This window comes from Nuphar pumila, chromosome 14 (assembly GCF_984573655.1).
Source record: "Nuphar pumila chromosome 14, dmNupPumi1.hap1.1, whole genome shotgun sequence".
NCBI lineage: Eukaryota > Viridiplantae > Streptophyta > Magnoliopsida > Nymphaeales > Nymphaeaceae > Nuphar > Nuphar pumila.
Genome location: NC_143262.1, coordinates 53309461 through 53330171, shown reverse-complemented (window position 1 = coordinate 53330171; position 20711 = coordinate 53309461). Strand labels below are relative to the sequence as shown.

The following is a 20711-nucleotide window of genomic DNA, read 5'->3' as shown; positions in this document are numbered from 1 at the left end:
AAAAATATTTTCACATCATGTAGAAGGGATGTGGTGGCCATTGTTAATGCTATGGTGGAAGGAAGGGATGTGGTAACCATTGTTAAGGATGTGGTGGAAGGAAGAGGTAGACTTGAGGCTATTGACGATGATCTGATGGAGCTAATCTACACATTTGACCGTTTCCAATGCGGGCTTGTGATGAAATAAAAGAATTCTGTGGCCAGACTGCCTCCTTGGCCATGATTAAGGAGTCTCAAATCTGGAAGGTAGCCCCCGGATTGGTTACTGAATTTTGAAGGTTTGTGAATTGACTTCAATCTAATTGATTCTTGGATGTAATCACTGATAGGGGTCTACCTAATAAAAAAAGTTTGATTGAACGTAGGGCCACACAACAGGCTTGACTCGTTTAAACCCGACTCGGGCTCGTCGTCCGATCAGGCGAGCTTGATTAAGCTCGAAGCTTGGCTAATAGAGACACATGGGAACTACTTTTAGGATATGTAAAAGTTTTTCTGACAATTATTGGTAAAACTTGCCTTTAGCTAAGTGGGTATTATGTTTGCAATGCATGTGTTGTCCTGGGCTCAAATCCTGCCTTGTACAAAATAAGTTCTATTTTTTTAAATGCAAGTTAGTGCGGTTTGAGCTGAGCCTAGTTTGTACACAACCTTTGAAGCTCAGCTAGATTAGAGCTGAGCTTTTTTAGCCTGAGTTCAGCTCAAGCCCGGCTCCTGTGCACCCCTGCTTGCATGGAAAAATAAAACCAAATTCTCACACTTGTATCATTAAAGGTTTGGGAGCTTATTTCTCAAAGAGATTTTTAAAAGTTAATAAATCTCAAGAATAATTCGGTATTATATAAAAAATTAAATTAAAAAATTAAAAAATAAGTAAAGTACAAAAAATAAAAATAAAAATGAAAGCAAAAGTCTCTTATTCCTTATTCTTCTATTTTTTTTCCTCTCTTCCTTTCCTTTCTCTTCCTCGTTTATTTTCTTCCTTTCTTCTCTTTCTTTTTTTCCTTCCCTTATTCCCCTCCCTTCCTTTCTTCTCTTCCTTCTTTGCTTTCCTTTCTTCCCTTCTTCTCTTCCTTCTTTTCCTTTCCTTCATTTCTTCCCTTCATTTCTTCTAGTCCTTTTCCTTTTCTTCTTCCGCTCCCTTGTTTTTCTTCTCTTCTTTCCTTTTCTTTTTTCCTTTCTTCCCTTCTTTTCCTTTCCTTTCCTTTCCTTCCCTTCCTGTAAAGATATTTATCACGATATTATAGTGACATTATCACCAGAAATATAATTTGCGCGAGACAGTGCATAATACTGAAAACAGACAGGAGGTTTAATCAATAAATCAAATAATACACTCGTCTTAATCCCTCTGGTCCCAGATTATAGTCCAAAACTACAGGACAATATTATGCATGTACAGACAAAATAACTGGAAGCACCAATTTCTAGTTTCCCTATGTGGGTGGTACTCCCAGCTGTACTCGAGCACAGGTACTAATGAATGTACAAAAAACAATTGTAACAGCATATTACCATGGACATGAAAAATACATATACCGTGAATCTACTTGCATGGCATTTTCCCCTATTAAGAGCGCAAGGACCAGATCACCTGCTGATGCGTGTGACAATGTAACGCCCCTTTTCAAGGTCATATATAGTCTTCATTTGTGGTTTTCGCCACCTTGACACTAACCATACTGTGACAATTAAGATTGCAGAGACGGCGAGAACCGAAAAAAGGGTCAGTGAGTCATCTGCAAAGATCCAATTTGAACCTGGCATCGAGTTGTCCGTTTGCATGATGAATGCCCCCAGTGCCCACTCAATGGGAATCTCACCTATTTCATTTGCAAAACCAATCCTGCAGAAAAGCAGTCAAATAACAATTTTAATCAGATGCTGCTGACAAGACACCATTTCATTGAGCACATGTTTTTGGATTTATAACCCGAAGAAACCGCACCCAGCACGAAAACTTGGTCGCGCTCGCTCAGCCTGTCATACCTACATCATGCCGGCAACATAAAACTCCGACGCTAGGAACCCTGCCTCCGGGACCTATGATAAGTGTTGGCTTGAGCAGAGGATGGACGCCCATGGGAATCAAACCTTGACTGCCCATCTAGCAGCCAAGGCCCCGCCCCACTACGCCAACCTGCCTTGGGGCCTGAGCAACATGTTTCGTGATGGAATTCTCAGCCATTCACAGTCCATAAACATTCATAACTTCATAGTAGCATACTGATGATTGGGTCAAAAGGAAAAGGCTACTGATGACAAACGAGACAAAACGCACAATAAACCACAAGCATACCATAAATTCTAACATGTAAGACCACCATGATTCAACTCCTGGCCACCAATTAAGCAAGGGTAACATACACGAATAAACTACTCAAGTGTGTGTCATATATATATATATATATATATATATATATATATATATAGAGAGAGAGAGAGAGAGAGAGTGTAATGCAACTGTGCTCCGGGAGTACCTACTATAAATCGTAGTTCTATGTTTGATCTTCTCAATCAGACCTTATAGATATATTCGACATAGATTATTTGATAGGAATCATGTTTTGGATCACGTTTTTGGGACATAAAAATAGGATTTTTTAAGTCATAAAATTTTGGTACATTGTGAGCTGTCGATTTTGAAGATCTTAAAAACCTACATGTATGCCATAATCACATGATCCAAAACTTGCTTTGCACTAAATAATAAGTGTAGATCATATCTATAAGGTCTTATCAACAAAAAAACCCAAAAAATTAGAAAAAATTAAGCTTATATATATACTTGGGGAGCACCCTAGCATTACTATTTTATATATATATATATATATATATATATATATATATATATATATATATATATATATATATATATATATATATATATATATATATATATATAGGTTTCTTTGTCTAGCTTTAAACTTAATGTTAGAAGTGTTCAACTGTGTCTTGTTTTGAATGGAAACAAAAAGTCAAAAAAAAATCAAAATCTAAAAAGGCATGCTTTAATAATTTAAATTTGAAAAGTAAAGGTAACTTTCTTTGAAGCCAAAAAATAGCTATATTTTAAAAAATGTAATTGCATTTAAAGGTGGGTTTGGTGATTTCAATCAATTGAACATCACTGATGTGATGTGATATATACATAGAGCAATATTATTTGGTCGTGTCGACCTGACGGTGCACATAGTTAGAAATCATAGGCACGAGTCATGACGACCCAATCAGACCTCATAGATGGATTCAGTAAAAAAAATACAATTTAGAAGCTGAGAAAATATCACGCATTGTAGGCAGTGGATTTTTCAAGGCTCATAAAATTGTGTCTACATGTAATCAGACAAACCAAGAGGCGAGACCCACTAACCAAACCATGTGGATCACATCTGCAAGTTCAGTTTCATGAAAAACGACCAAAAAAATAAAAATAAAGGAGAAAACTCATATATATATATATATATAGAGAGAGAGAGAGAGAGAAATCAACAAGGCCTGTGGCCAGATTTAATGACTCGCCACTACCTAGAAGTAAATTCTTTTTCAAAACTAATACTTTTTAGACATGAATGATATTGGATGCAGAAAATTGCCAAGAAACTGCATACAGTACTTCAACATATAATTGGTTTTTCCAAATACCGATGCCTACAGAAAATAGGGGTATATCAAGGAAAGACTTAACTTTTTCCAGCTGCCAGATGCATTTCAAAATGATTCATGGTAAATTCAAGTCATCATATATCATTAGAAGAATAACTTCTATAATAACCATAAAAAGATGAAAGAAACTTTGAACTAGCAAGAGAAATTACACTCGATTGCCTTAAATTTTTCAAAGATTGAGAAACATAAGCAGTAATTTTTGTGCTCTGACAACTAGGGGTGAGCAACAGCCCGGTAGGCCCACAGCCAGGCCCGGCCCAGCCTAAAAATGTGTGTGAATAAATAAATAAATATATATATATATATATATTTATATTTATGTTTATATAGTTATATTTCTATCATATATAATATATAGTTTGTATGTATATTCCCAGCCCAGACCGGCCTAGCCTACTGCCTAATTAGGCTCATGGGCCTAATGGGCAGGCCTCATGGACAAGCCATGGACCAAACATTTGCCAATGGGCTGGCCCAAACCGGGCCTAGGCACAGACCGTCAATTGATGAGCTGGACTTGACCGGGCCTGGCCTGGTCCATAAGTGGGCTGAGCTGGCCCGTAGCCCACCCATGCTGATAACTATCCAAGCCAGTATCAGCATATCAACCAATAACAAACAGCAAGAAGAAATTGTGTCATACTAGAATCCGAGAGAAAGCTGATGTTCTTTACAACATATCAAATGCCAATCACCTTTTTTCATCCATCGGTATTCCAAGGCTATCATGCAGAAGCGCAACAATGTATGCTGAAGAAAAGCAATATTTAACCAACTCTTCCTCATCGATTGACTGGTATCTATTCTTCAGCTTTGTCCAACCTTCGCCACAGAAACTTTCTCCAGCCAACATTAGATCAGTAAGGAGGCCCGAAGGAGCCAAGCCAAAGAACTGTTGAAAAGAGAAACATATTGCAACAAACAGAAAGAGAAACTTTCGTTTCATTAGCTGTTTAGATGAGCATGAATAAAATTTCAGCACACTAAAGATCAAAATTCATGGTTCCAAAGGGGAACTGTCACGAATCAAAGTCCTTATGACCTAACAAATGTGAGAAGCTCAAAATAATTCCAACCTTTGAAGTGTGGTAAAAATTTTCTGTGGCTACAAACTTTCCATGCAAATGAGGAATAAAAGTAGAACCCACATTGCAGTGTCGGTGCAAGCACTCATCTGCATGTTATGTGAATTAACATTAGATTCAACAGAGCTAGCCAAGAAGACAGATCTGCTACGAAACAGGATCAACATGAAATCTGCATCAAGCATGACAGAAAGCATAGGAAAAGCATTCACAGACATAGAATTTACCACTCCATCAAAACTTCTTGTAAAAAATGCACAGCTAGACCAACAAAAGTCCAAGAAGCAGTCTTGAGGCTTGCAATGTTCACATAATATTGTATGCAAACAATCAGCAAAAATACTTGGGGCTCAAGGAACTTGTATACTAAACAATCAGCAGAAGCTTTTACAATCTTGTGCAAGCCAAAAACCAAGATATATTTGTGTTAGAACTTCAGCTGTTTAGAAGAGAAAAAATCACTTCTCTGAGAGTGACTAACTAATAAGCTGCACATGAGCCGAGCCTGGCTTGTTCAAGCTTGGCTCGTTAATCAGAGCATCTGTTCAAGCTTGGCTCAAGCTCGAGCCAAGCTTGACCAGCCATTATCCGAACCCGGATCGAGTCAAGCTCGAGCTTACCTTTGGCAAAAAAGGTGGCAGTGGGAGTGGGATTTAAACACCCACCACTTTTAAAGCAGACAGACACCTTAACCATTGGGATACAACCACCTTTTTGGATTATTTAATGAACAATTACTATGCATATGCTATTTTTTCCCTTACATAAGTACACTAACCAAGCTTAATCAGGCTAATTGAGCTTATTTGAGCTCGACCACCTGATCAAGCTCAGCTCATTTATTTATGACGAGCCTGAGTCCTTGCTCAAGCTCGGCTCATTTATATACTTGGATGAGCTCAAGCCGAGCCCGAGCTAGCTCGGCTCATTGTGCAGCCCCACTAACTAATACTAATCAAGCATGAAAATGACGAGATACATGTCAGAATCTTCTCTGCAATCTATAGAATTAAAATCTGATAGTAACAAAAGGGTACCCAATACTTAGTTCGATCTATGTAACTTCACACACAGAAATAGATGAATGAAACCAACATGGATCATAGGCCAAGTGATGAAAATGTTAAATGAGGTATATCAAAGAATATATGAGGGCTAAAGCTTTATTGGAGATGTAATAACTGCATGATGAATGAGCCAAAGCCAAAATACAGAGAGTTTGATCATTTACCATTTCCTTTCTGTAAAAGCATCAGAGCAGCTGATCTACACTCAGAGAAGTTTCCCATTGCATTAACTGAGACATGCTTGTCATTATTGTTGCTCTTCACAGCAGCTGAGAGCTCCAATTTTTTCAATGTATCTATGTATCCTCTAGGAATGCATGGATCTTGCAGGACCATATCTCCAAGAGATTCTGAAGCTGTGAGAACAAAAAAATTAACAGATGCTCTAAACAGAAATGGCGCACACTTGATTCCAAAACTAGAAAATTTGATAATGACACTAAAAATCCATAAATTTATTGGAGCATCAAAAGTAAGCATGCCTTAAACCAAATAGAAAGAAAAACTTTTGACACTTTAGAACTGGTCCTCCTAAAATACAGAATGTACAATATCAGGACCATAGTCACAAATATCAGCAATATTTTGAATTTCTGGCAAAAAAAATGCAAGAAAATCATCAAACAAAATATTACCGATAAAAACATGAGATATTTCATATATCAATTAAACTGAATATCTCATGATTTTATTGCATATTTAAAAAAAGAAGTGACAAATAAGGGAACCATCATTTACTATGGTACTATGTCACATGGGTGCGGGTGCAGGGGTGCGGAAAAAATATAAAAAATTATATATATATATATAAAGTCCAAAAGTTGGACATAAATGACCCTGGGTGCTTTGACTGCACCCAAGGTCAGGTTAACCGCATCGGGTGCGGGTGCAACGCGGGTGTGGCACCTAGTTGGAGAGTCCTTATGACATAGCTATGGTACCATTGCTCTTTTTCTTTTAAATATTACAGCATTCAATGCTGCATACCTGCTCTGTCAGCATTGAATGTGGCATGACGGGCAGAATCATACGCCTCATCCCCTCTTTTATAACAAGCAAAGGGCCCTCCCTCCTCCAATCCCTTCGATGTGGGACTATTTTTTCTTCTTATGAAGTACAACTTACTCTCTCTCTCTCTCTCTCTCTCTCTCTCTCTCTCTCTCTCTCTCTCTCTCTCTCTCTCTCTCTGAGAGAGAGTTTTATTTTAATTTTACTGAGATTTTCTGGAGAAAACCTTTTTTTTTTAAATCTCCTAAGATATTCCTTTGCCGAGAATATCCCGAGAACGAGATTTGTAAATATAATACAAGCTAGGATTGAATGGCATGAGAACTTCCTTAACATAATACAAGCTAGGATTTCTGTCACAGCAATGCTTCCCCTAACTTGAGTAATGAATGAAGATTGTGACCAAGGACTTATCTAGATTTCAGGCAACAAACCCTAATGCAATATTTTTCTCACTTTTTTTCTGTCCTTTTCTTTTCTCTTAATGTGTTAGGCTGTTTTAAAAAGCACAATGCATTGCTATTTTATATAGCTAGAGTTGGAAGCCCCCAATATATGGACAACACAGCCGGGCTCAGGACTGGCTGATCGGGCCCATTGAACATTTATTTTACCCAGACCTTAGCCAGGGTCCTACTGTGTTTCGAGCTGCACAGACAGCCAAAACTGGACAGTAGGTCAAAGTACCCAAAAAGCCCATCAGGCGCAGGCGCACACCCAATGTCCATCCACTTCAATAGCAAGCAAGAATGAAAACATATTTGGCTGGACATTTCGTTGGTGAAAGTTCAAACAGGGAAACTTTCATCATTAGATGGATGCTATTATCCAAAAGTTATTAGAAGGTACACTTGAACTTGCACATTTACAGTTTCTCATGAACACAGTGTCATATCTCATGTTAGCAGCAACACGCCATTAGCTAAGTAGCACAGCCACATGTGCACAAACATACACATGCGAATAATTAGCCAAAATGTACACTGACACGAGACATTGAAATGTTGGAAGCACACAGCTCAGTACCTCTGACAAGCAATAACCAAGGAAAACGTGCATCAATTAATTAAGATTCTTTCCTTCAAAATGAAAAAATTAAAGAAAACAAAAAATATCACATTACAGGAAGCTGAATTTTGCAACCACCTTTAAAGTTTAAACCTTTCTTGGTAGTCAAATTCTAGAACTTCACTAAAAGTTCATTAAAGACCAAAGATGCACATCAACATTCACCAATTTATTGGCGGCATGCACTAGAAAGCCACTTACATTGTACCATATCTCTTGAAATAAGCAACTGGCGAACTGAATCATATGCCACATTCTGCAAGCAAACATTCAAATATGAAGCCTTCTTTTCCAACAAACATCAACAATGTAAGTTAGGATATTATCACATGCCAAGAAGGAAGAGCACACACACACACACACACACACACACACACACACACACACACACACGCACGCATGAACGCACATGCACACGCATGCATGCACTGGATGGCTTAGCATTGATAAAATTGACTCTGATTATAAAATGCTGCAGCTCCTTTAGTTTAAAATAAAAGCTGGTGATTTCTACTCAATCCCTGGTGGATCCCCAAATTTATTTTCTCCAGTCAATAAAGCTTCATTTTGCTTGGCTTCCCAATCAAGCATCCATTCAGGCAGTCACAACATTTTATATTCAAGTGCATATGCCTGCAAAGTGTATTAGAATATGGGCTGGATATGGATCCATTCAATAAAGGATCCATATCCATTTCCAGGTTTTGTATTTTAATGTAATATGAGTTACTAATACAGGGGCACTTTTGTCCATGTGTAAATTATTGTAACCCTATTAAGGCTAATGAAGTATTAGCGCAGCCTGTGAAGGATATTGGCTGCCGATTCCCAACAATATCAAAGCTCTCTCTCTCTCTCTCTCTCTCTCTCTCTCTCTCTCTCTCTCTCTCTCTCTGATTTCTGCAGGAGTTCTAACATGGTATCAGAGCAGCGGCAGGTCTGGGCATAAAAATATCTTCATCAAGAACGTGAAAAGAACGTCTTCATCTCTTCTTCAGCCAGCCGAGTCTTTCTCATTCAGAGACTGAGATCCTTCAGTCGAGTCCCCTTCATCTTCTTCAGCCGAACCCAATAGCCCAGTCTGAAGCCCTCTTCTAAACAGGTCGAGTTTCCTGTTTTCCAACCAGTTTTGCTTCATCATCTTCTAATATCTATTTTTCTAGTTTCTACCGTGAAAATTTATTGGTCGAGTTTTCAGTTTTCCATTTGTTTTGCTTCATCATCTTCTAATATCTATTTTTCTAGTTTCTGTCGTGAAAATCTATTCTTTAGTTTCATGTTGATTCATCATATTTAACATCTAATATTCTGATATTAAAAAAGTCGAGTTCCCTGGTTTTCCAACCAGGAATCTGCCTGTGGTATCCCCATTCATTTTCGTTCACTTTACCTTCGTTTCCTCATTCATTTTTTGTCAAACTTTCCATACACTCAAAAAAATATATAGAGAGCTCTCATTTCTCTTGTTGTGACATTGTGCCGATTTCTGTCAACTGTGTCAGTTTATGATAAAACAACCAAGTTTCAGTCACTAGTGTTATTTTAAAAAAAATAAAAAATAAATAAAAGTTGTCAACAAGCCTACAAATGGATACTTCAGCCAATTCGGGTCTTTCTTCCAATTTCCTGGGGCAGCTAGTTTCGGAAAAGCTAAATACAAACAACTATCTGACTTGGAAAAGGCAAATTGCTCCTTTTATTCGAAGTCAAGACCTTTCAGGTCACTTGGATGGCTCAACTCCAATGCCCCCAGAATTCATCACAATCGAAGCCAAAGAGGATGGAGGATTGCCGAATATTGTTCGCAATCCTGCATTTGTTTCTTGGATGAAGCGCGATCAGGCCCTTGTCGCATACATCACTTCCACGTTATCACAAGAAGTACTGATTTTCATTCCTAATGATTGCACATCCAAAGTTTTATGGGAGGATTTAGCTCAGATCTACTCTCAGATATCGGAGGCCAAAGTGTTGTTTCTCAAACGCGAATTTCAGATGTTAAAAAAAGGGGCAATGAGCATCATTGAATTATTAAATCAAGTCAAAAGCATCACAGATTAGTTAGCCATGGTTGGATATCCAGTGTCAGATAAAGAAAAGGTGCAGCAGACACTAAATGCTCTGGGATCAGAATATCATGTTCTTGTGACGTCTTTATTGTGCCTACCTATGCTACTCAGTTTTGAAAAATTATGTGCCAAACTCGTTCAATACGAGATGACTCTCATGTTTGATGCTTCAGCAGGACAATCATCTACGCATGAGGTTCTTGGCACAGGGATAATAGTCGATCGTTCACGAGGAGGACGTGGCAGAAGCAGGGGAACTCCAATCCAGGATGGACGTGGGTTACTACCTACACCAAGTTCCAATGTCAGTTTTTCAAATAATGTTCCCACATGCTACAAGTGTAACAAACGTGGTCACATCAAAGCCAACTGCTGGTTCAATCCACAAAATCGGAATAGAATACAAAATAATAGAAATGTTGCTACATCAAGAACTGCAGGTACATTTCGAGTCAGTGATGATGCTAAGGATCTTCTCTTATCTGCGATGGCCAACTTGAATCTGAAACAGAGTGATGATGGAATATGGTATGTTGACTCTGGGGCAGCAGCTCATGTCACTGGCAATAGCACATGCGATTACTGAGTGCCCTTCGGCAGCTCAGTACCCTGAATTTGTGCAAGAGCAAGTTCAGGTTGCTCAGGGTTACGCCAGACCCCCAAACAATCCATATTCACCTACATATAATCCGGGGTGGCGTAACCATCCTAATTTTTTATGGAAGAATCCCCAGTCTTCCACTCAGCTTCCTCCATCTTCTCAGCTGGCTCGGCCGCCATCATTCACTCAGACATTTCAAAGGCCGAGCTATCCTCAGAATACTCTTTCATTTCCTCCTCAGATCTCACAAGAGTCTGCTCCACAGATCTCTTTCGAGAAGAGACTTCTCCAAGCGCTCCAAGAGGTGAAAACCTCTAATCAGAATGCCTTCGAGAAGTGTAGTCAGATTTTGAGCTCACATACTCAGTCTATCGCGAAGTTAGAGTCGCAGATGGGACAGTTAGCTGAAGCGATCAGTAGGAGACCTGAGGGTAGTTTGCTGAGTCAGGCAGTGATGAACCCGAAGGGCAAGGATCAAATGACGGGAGGCTTGTACAGTACTGATTCACAGCAACATGCCAAATCTGTTATGGCCCTGAGGAGTGGACGTGAGTATCACGTCGAGAGTAGAGAGAAGATCGATAAGCCAGATTCGAGTATACCATCTTTTGCGGCTCAATCATCATCATCTTCCCCCGTTCATAAGCAGGATAGGAGTGAGTCTTCTCACAAAGAGGAGGACCCCCAGATGTATATCCCTAAACCACCCTATCCCAAACCATTAGAATCTCCTGGTATTAGAGGAAAGCAAGGCACGAAGGTCCAGGACATGCTTGAGATTTTCAAGCATGTGCAGATTAACTTGCCTTTGTTAGATGCCATTTAGCAGGTGTCGGCATATGCCAAATTTCTGAAGGAACTATGTACCTAGAAGAGGAAATCTAGAAGAAAAGTTTTTACCAAGGTTCATCTGACTGAACAGGTGAGTTCAGTGATTCAGCATCAAACCCCACCAAAGCTCAAGGACCCTGGAGCCCCTATCATTGCTTGTACCATAGAAAACATCAGGATAGAACGCGCTTTGCTCGATCTTGGAGCAAGCGTGAACATTCTGCCCGGATATTTCTATGATTCATTTGGGCTAGGAGAAATGAGATCGACTCCGATTACACTTCAGCTGGCAGATCGTTTTGTCAAGGTACCGAGAGGTGTCTTGGAAGACGTGCTAGTTAAGGTGGATGAGTTTTACTTCCCAGTCGATTTCATTATCCTTAATATGGAAGGAGTGGATAGCCAGCACCAGACTCCGATCATTCTGGGCAGACCATTCTTGGCTACTGCCAATGCATGTATCAATTGTAGAACCAGAGCCATGGACTTGTCATTCGGCAATAGAAAAGTCAGGTTAAACATTTTCAATGCCGCGATGGGTCCAGTGAGATATATGGAGTGCTTCCAGGTTGATATCGCGCATGATTTAGTGGAAGCACAGTCGAAGTTGTACATGACAGAGGATTCCTTAGATTTGTATCATACAGGAGAGGATAGTTGTAGAGTTAGTGTAGATGTGTCTGTAGTGTCGTCAGAATTACCTCCCTTAGAGAGGAAGCATTGAGCCTCTCCCACCACTTGCGGAGACCCCCACCAAATCATCGATAGAGTCTTCACCGAAACTTGAGCTGAAACCCTTACCGGATTCACTCAAGTATGCATATCTCGGAGTTGGTGAGACTTTGCCTGTGATTATCTCGTCACTGCTCACAGAGGAGCATGAGCAGAGATTGCTTGACATTTTACGAGAACACAAGGCAGCGATTGGCTGGGGGGTTGCTGATTTGAAAGGGATTGATCCTTCATTCTGCATGCACAGGATTCATTGTGATGAAGAAGTCAAGCCAGTGCGAGACATGCAGAGAAGATTAAATACCAACATGAAAGAGGTGGTGAAGAATGAGGTAGTCAAGTGGTTGGATGCTGGGATCATTTACCCCATTTCTGATAGTCAGTGGGTCAGTCTGATTCAGGTTGTACCGAAGAAATCTAGACTCACTGTAGTGGAGAATGAGAAGAGGGAAAGCATTCCGATGAGGACCACCACAGGATGGCGAGTCTGCATTGATTACAGAAAGCTGAATGTTGCAACACAGAAGGATCACTTCTCGTTGCCATTCATTGGTCAGATTTTGAAAAGACTCGCAGGACAGAGCTACTACTGTTTCTTAGATAAATATTCGGGATATAATCAAGTAGTTGTCCATCCTGACGATCAGGAGAAGACCACGTTTACATGTCCATATGGCACTTTCGCGTTTAGACGTATGTTGTTCGGGCTCTGTAATGCCCCGACAACTTTTCAGAGGTGCATGTTAGCTATCTTCTCTGACATGGTGGATGATGTCATGGAAGTTTTTATGGATGATTTTTCGGTGTATGGCTCTTCATTTGAGGATTGCCTCCAAAAACTGATTCGAGTACTGAGTAGGTGTACGAAGACAAACTTGGTTTTGAGTTGGGAAAAGAGCCATTTTATGGTCCAGGAGGGGATTGTGTTGGGACACATTGTGTCCAAGAGAGGGATTGAGGTTGACAGAGCAAAGGTGAAATCTATTTCTCGATTGACTCCACCCATCACTGTGAGACAGGTTCGGTCATTCTTAAGGCATGCCGGATTTTATAGGCGGTTCATCAAAGATTTCAGCAAAATCTCTCGACCGCTTTGTTCATTATTGGAGAAAGATCAGCCCTTTGATTTTAGTGATGATTGCATGGAGGCCTTTGAGATACTCAAAGAGGCCTTAACTACTGCGCCCATTTTGAGACCTCCGGATTAGACACTTCCATTCGAGATTATATGTGATGCTTCTGACTATGCTATGGGGGCCATTTTAGGACAAAGGATTGAAAAGAAGCCATATGTGATATACTATGTCAGTAGAACTTTGTCTGATGCTCAGATGAACTATACCACGACAGAGAAGGAACTACTTGCAGTCGTATTCGCATTGGATAAGTTTAGGTCCTATCTTCTCGGTTCGAAAGTGGTTGTCTATTTTGATCATGCTGCATTGAAATATCTTCTTAGCAAGAAAGACACCAAACCGAGACTCATCCGATGGATCCTGCTACTACAGGAGTTTGATCTCGAGATTAGAGATAAGAAGGGAAGCGAGAACGTAGTAGCAGACCATCTATCTAGACTGATCGTGGAGACCACGCGGGATCAGAGACCGATTAGTGATCTTTCCCTAATGAGCAGATCATGACAGTCAGAACATCACAATTACCCTGGTTTGCGGATATTGTGAACTATCTGGTGTCGAGGTAGATCCCTGAGCATTGGAATAAGAATGAGCGAGAGCGATTCTTATCTCAGGTGAGACAGTATTATTGGGATGAACCAGAGTTGTTCAAATATTGTGCAAACCAGATCATCAAAAGATGCGTTTCAGAGGAGTATGAGTCCATCCTTAGTTTTTGTCACTCTTTAGCCTGTGGAGGGCATTTTAGTAGTAGGAAGACAGCTGCAAAGGTTTTGCAGTCTGGATTTTTTTGGCCCACACTCCACAAAGATCTGCATGAGTTTTGTAGGAAATGTCTTCGTTGTCAGCAGACTGGGAACATGTCCAAGAGGGACATGATGCCCTTGCTCCCGATTCTGATTGTTGAGATTTTTTATGTTTGGGGCATAGATTTTATGGGCCCATTTCCGCCATCATTCGGAAATTTGTATATCTTAATGGCGGTCGATTATGTGTCCAAATGGGTCGAGGCTGTAGCAACCAAGACCAATGATCATAGAGTGGTGCTTAAGTTCATTAAGTATAATATTTTCAGTCGTTTTGGTGTGCCACGTGCGATGATAAGTGATGGTGGCAAGCATTTCAGAAATGTACAGATAGCTTCTCTTCTGAGAAGGTATTCTGTCAATCATAGATTCACCACTCCTTATCATCCGCAGACCAGTGGACAGGTAGAGGTTTCTAATAGGGAAACCAAGCGGATTTTAGAAAAGGCAATTCGTTCGGACTGCAAGGATTGGTCTCAACGCTTAGATGATGCACTTTGGGCATATAGGACTACATTTAAGACTCTCATTGGCATGTCCCCGTATCGCCTTGTTTTCGGGAAAGCATGCCACCTCCCTGTCGAACTGGAGCACAGAGCATATTGAGCTATCAAGAAATTTATTTTTGACCTCACCCAGGCTGGCAAAGAAAGATCATTACAGCTCACCGAGTTAGAGGAACTCAGGAATGATGCATATGAGAATGCCAAGTTATATAAAGTTCGCAGTAAGACATTTCATGATAAGCACATTATCAGAAAAGTGTTTGAGCCAAAGCAGAAAGTTTGGTTATTCAATTCTCGTTTGCATTTATTTCCAGGAAAATTAAGGTCGAGATGGGATGGACCTTACATTGTGAAAGAAGTATTTCCACATGGGGCAGTGACATTATTTGATCCACAAACCGGAGGTACATTCAAGGTGAATGGGCAAAGACTGAAGCCCTACATTTCAGATGCCTTACAGGTTGGTGAGTGTGAGGTTTGGGATCTCACGAAGGCATAGGATTTGAGTAGAGGAGTGTATCATATGTAAATAGTAGAGTAGTTTTGTTTTTCAGTTCAACACTTTCTTTTGTTCAGTTATTTTATCTCATATGAACTGACATTTGTTCTGATTCATGCAGGTTTTATCTAATATTCAATGTGTGAGAATTAGTTACCAGGTACAGGGCACAGCTTTCAAAGCAGACCATTGACCAGATTAGCAGAAAATTATGCATTCAAATATGCATAGGATGTTCCAAAGTCAAGTCAATCAACTTCAGAAGCTCGACACATATCAGGTTGTATCTATTCTTTCTCCCGTATTTATTTTATTGTTCTTTAGTGTGCATTTGCATTGCATGTTTACTTATTTTGTATGCCACTAGGGGCAGTGTCATTCAAGCATGGGGGGTGGTTTAGATGCACACTAAAAAAAATTTTATGACAGGTAGCTAGAAACTCATAAAAGTAGTTGTTAAGAACAAAGTTTGTAGCATATATGATTGTTTTTGGCATAATCTAACAATTTAGAATTTTGTAAGCCCCATGTAAATTTTTTTTTCTGATCTGATCCAAAAAGAGTAGTTATTTATGAGAAAATTCAAAGAAAAGATAGTATTGGAATGTTAGAAAGTTTTGAATCACTTTAGTATAAGTATGCACAATATGTTTTGTGGAAAATCAAGCAATGGAAAGATGTTTAGAAAGACGAGCTTAAAGGAAAAGAGCTACGTTTAGTTGTTGATGTCTTGGCGATTCCAAGTAGTGGAGTTCAGACACAAGTTGAAGTGTTTGAATCTCTTGACGAAAAGGATAACGAAGGAGATCATCTTCTTGTCTAGTCGATATCTGTTGCCTATGTGGTTCGAGTAAGTAGAGTCTGAAGGGTGTTTTACACCTGATGCCCTAAAGCCATCAGGTTTGGGAGCCACCGATTCGAAAGCTTGTTACATGAACTTCATAGAAAGCCTAAGAGATAGAGACATTGCATATGATGAGAAGAAGACTATACGTAAACTATTAAAGTAAAAGGTCTAGTGACTCGAGAAATTAAGTCTGAGGGATACTCTGTATCTGGTGCCCTAAGGTCGTCTGGTCTGGGAGTCACTGACCCAAAGCTCGTTACACGGGTCACGAAACTGGATATTTGAAATAGGGCTCAATAGAGAAGAATGATCAAGTGAGAGGAATTGGAAAAAAAATGGTGAAAAAGTGAAAATCAAAAGAAAAAGAGTGAGCTTAATGAGAAAAATTCATTGCTTAGGAATAATTGTGAAATACTGTGCAGAAAATATATAAGTGAGGATAAATAAGTGATAACATGATAATACTTGACTTTCTGAGAAAATCATAGATAATTACAGTTTTAGAAAAGTGAAAGGAAAAGATTTTTACTGTGGTGGCATAAGAATTCTAAATTTGTTATGAGAATGTACATTACATGAAATATTTGCTCAAACCGATTTCTTAATTGCCTAATATTTCTGAAAAATCATTCTTGCATGACATTGATGTTTGTGGGTAGCATCTCTGCAAACCCTCACGAGACCTTACTCGTCCATCGGGGTAACCCAGGGGTTTAAAGGACTTGTTGCATGAGCTAAATGCAACCGTGATTCTTACGAAAGTGAGTTAGGATTTTAATTGTTTAGTACATATTTAGTTCCAGTTGCATAACATAGTTAGTTGTTTGTTAAGGGACTAACAAACATTCTACTTTGACTCCTTGGTAAATCTAATATTGTAACTGGAGATGGGACTCACCACCCTATTTCAAACATAGGCAATGTCCTCATTCCTTTGTCTGAGTCATCTATTCCTTAATTTGATGTTGTTCATGCACCAAATATAAAGAAAAATATTATCTCTGTTTCTAAGCTTGTTGACTCTACCAATTCATCTGTGGAATTTACTCCTACTTCTGTCTTTGTCAAGGATCTTCAAACGAAGGAGATGTTCGCTAAAGAAGAGCGACGTGGAAACATGTATGTCTTCAATGAAGATTCAGCCTCCAGTGTCCTGAAGCCCAAGTCTAATCATGTCTCCAAAAGCGTCTTAAGTATATTCAAATGTAATAAGTCAGATCTCAGGCATTCTCGTCTTGGTCATTGTAGTCAAGTCTTTATTGAAAAGTTAGTGTCCAATGGTTTTCTTTCAAAGTCTGTTTCACCTTCATTGAAGGATAAAATGTGTCCCAGTTGTCAGGTCTGCAAAAGTCATGTACTTCATTTTCATCAAATAAATAAAAAAGCCTCCATGCCCTTTGAAATAATATGTTCTGATGTTTGGGGCCCAGCCCCCAATCCTTCCTCTTCTGGAAGCAAATATTATGTATCTTTTATTGACAGTTTCTCTCGTTTTACCTAGATATTCTTTATGAAACACAAATCAGAGGTTTTTCTCATCTTCCGTCACTTTCATGCCTATGTTAAAACTCAATTCTCCCAAAACATTCAAATTCTCTAATGTGACGGAGGTAGTGAGTATTCCTCCAAAGAATTTTTAGATTTTCTCCAAGATAATGGGATACATCGTAGAGTTTTTTGCCCGTACACTCCACAACAAAATGGAATTGCTGAACGTAAACATAGACATATTGTGGAAAGTGCAATGAGTATGATGCATGGTTGTAACTTACCCATTAGTCTTTGGACAGAAGCTTTTCACACTGTCACTCATGTGATAAATCGTTTTCCTATGCCTATCCATGAAAATCGGCCTCCCTATTATGTTCTCTTTGGTGCACATCCTGATTATGATGAGTTACGAGTTTTTGGATGCACATGTTATGTACATATTGACATGTTGGTTATGCAGATGATCATAAGGGTTACAGGTGCTATGACCCTGCCAATAAGAAGATCAGAATTTCCAGAAATGTTGTTTTTGATGAAAATAGTTTTCTGAAAAGTAAAGCAAATCACAATCGAGAATATGGTGACGCAGCTGGTAATTGGTATGATCCATGGCTTAGTGCTGAACTTATTTCACATACTGCCGAAGATACTATTTTGACCCCTGAAGGCATACATGGTGAGACGGTTTCAGATGATGCATCACAAACAGCATGTCTGAGATACAAAGGTAATGTGTATACCAGGAGATCCAGAGAACAAACAAATGTACCTGCTAAAGAACACGTTGCATTGTCTGATAACAGAGAAGCACCAAGAAGATTCCTATTGAAAAATGGGTTAGTTATGACAACTTTTCTATAGACTTTCAAATTTTTCTATCCAAGATTGAAAAACATGATGAACTACTTGGTTTTCATCAAGCTGTCCAATCCAACAAATGGATTGAAGCGATGAATGAGGAGATCGAGGCACTTCATGAGTGTCAAACATGGGAGATAGTTAGCCGTCCTCCAGATAAGAATGTTGTTGGTTCCAAATGGGTATATAAAATTAAATATAAACCGGATGGTAGTATTGAACGGTACAAGGCACGTCGTGTAACCAAGGGTTTCACTCAAGAATATGGTCAGGATTACGATGAGACATTCAGCCCAGTGGTGAAAATGGGAACTATTCGCATCATACTTGGCTTGGCAATTGAACATGGCTGGATCCTTAGTCAGCTTGATGTTAAAAATGCATTCCTTCATGGAAATTTAAAGGAAGAGGTCTACATGGAGCAGCCTCAAGGTTATACAGAGGGAGACCCAAAAGAGTATGTATGCAAATTAACCAGAGCCTTGTATGGTTTGAAGCAAGCTTCCAGGTCATGGTTTGAAAGCTTCTCCTTAGAAATTCAGAAGCATGGTTTCTTTCGTTCCCAACTAGATCATTCTCTGTTTATATACAGGAATGATACCAGCCTGGTTTTCTTACTCATATATGTTGATGATATTGTGATCACTGGTAATGCTCCAGACCACATTCAACGAATTAAAGTTTTATTGAGTATGCAGTTCAAAATGAAAGACCTTGGGGAACTGAGATACTTTCTTGGTGTAGCGGTGGACAGACAAGATAACAAAATGTCATTAACTCAACACAAATACACTCTTGATCTCCTGGCTCAAGCAGGAATGACAGATTGTAAACATCTACCTACACCCAGTGTTGTTAACCAAAAGCTCAGTATTTGTGATGGTGAGTTATATCCTGATGCAGTCAAGTATCGCAGTTTAGTGGGTATGTTACAATATCTTACTTTTACTAGACCAGACATTGTATATTCCGTTAATCAAGTATCTTAGTTCATGCATGAACCAAAGACTGGTCACATGGATGCTGTCAAACGCATCCTTCGCTATCTAAAAGAAACGATAGGCGATGGACTTACATATATTCAATCTTCATGGAAGTCACCAACACATAACATACTGGCCTATACAGATGCAGACTGGGCAGGGGATCCAGATGAGAGGAGGTCTCTTTTAGGATATTGTGTTTTCATTGGAAGAAATCTTGTCTCATGGAGTAGCAGAAAACAGAAGGTTGTGGCAAGGTCTAGCACAGAGGCAGAGTATAGATCTATGGCAGCCACCACTGCAGAAGTGACCTGGATTAGGCATCTACTTACAGAGATGGGAGAGGATATCTCAAATTCGACACTTATGTGTGATAATAAAAGTGTTATACAAATTGCATTCAATCTCATTCATCACAATCGAACTAAGCATATCGAGATTGATCAACATTTCATCAGACAAACAATAGCAAACAAAGAGATTGAACCAGTTTATGTGCCTTCAGAAGACCAAATTGCCGATATGTTTACAAAAGGTCTTACAAGTCACCGTTTCTGGTATCTGAAGAACAAGTTGCACATGGTTCACTCCCATGCACAACTTGAGGGAGGGTATTAGAATATATTAGAATATGGGCTGGATATGGATTTATTCAATAAAGGATCCATATCCATTCCCAGGTTTTGTATTTTAACGTAATATGAGTTACTAATACAAGGGTACTTTTGTCCATGTGTAAATTATTGTAACCCTATTAAGGCTAATGAAGTATTAGCGCAGCCTGTGTGAAGGATACTGGCTGCCGATTCCCAACAATATCAGAGCTCTCTCTCTCTCTCTCTCTCTCTCTCTCTCTCTCTCTCTCTCTCTCTCTCTCTCTCTTCTTTGATTTCTGCAGGAGTTCTAACAGAGTGCACAACTGCATCTTTCATAAAGTTCAATCAATGCTAACCCTTGTGCAAAGAATATCAACATCTAGCTCAAAAAGAGAGCACCGAATGCAAGAAAAAGCAATTACACCATGCAAGTTACCTGACCAAAATGAAGCAAACTGTGGCTGAACAATTTATAGGTAACTCCCCCAAAACTGAGCATGTGTGAGAACTCAGGATGTGGTGGATCTTTTGGAACAAAGGTTACCTGATGTGATGAACAAAAAGCTTCAAAACTTCATAAACATTTCAAGTACTAGATCTGTCCAAGAAAAAGACTGCAATTCTTAGTGACAGATAGAATGTGTTCAAGAAAATATTACTATTTCAAATGATAGATGAAACACAGAAGATAAAGAAATGTGATTCAATAACATACAAGCATATAACACATTTTCCTCTTTTAGGCATACATGAATTCAAAAAATAAACAAAAGCCTTTGGACACACACATGAACATAAATCATTGTGTTAAAGATAGTCCAAAATGGTGAAAACCTCCTTGAACTGTTCAAGACAAA

General features: G+C 39.3%; 1 protein-coding gene across 2 annotated transcripts in view; it reads right to left on the bottom strand.

Annotated features, from left to right (window-relative positions):
- Positions 1–1293: 1293 nt before the first annotated feature.
- The window catches only part of LOC149816831 (putative apyrase 6), a 38049-nt gene continuing 18631 nt past the window's right edge, over positions 1294–20711 (bottom strand). Inside the window, exons 3-8 of one of the 2 annotated variants that reach the window (XM_089986602.1) lie at positions 20291–20398; positions 8101–8155; positions 5988–6179; positions 4748–4845; positions 4367–4563; positions 1294–1848 (exon numbers count right to left, since the gene is read on the bottom strand). In XM_089986602.1, the coding sequence (XP_089842728.1) occupies positions 1593–1848; positions 4367–4563; positions 4748–4845; positions 5988–6179; positions 8101–8155; positions 20291–20398 (906 nt within the window). In that variant the 3' untranslated portion in view covers positions 1294–1592. The remainder of the gene's footprint in view (positions 1849–4366; positions 4564–4747; positions 4846–5987; positions 6180–8100; positions 8156–20290; positions 20399–20711) is intronic. The other variant, XM_089986603.1, reaches the window with a different exon arrangement.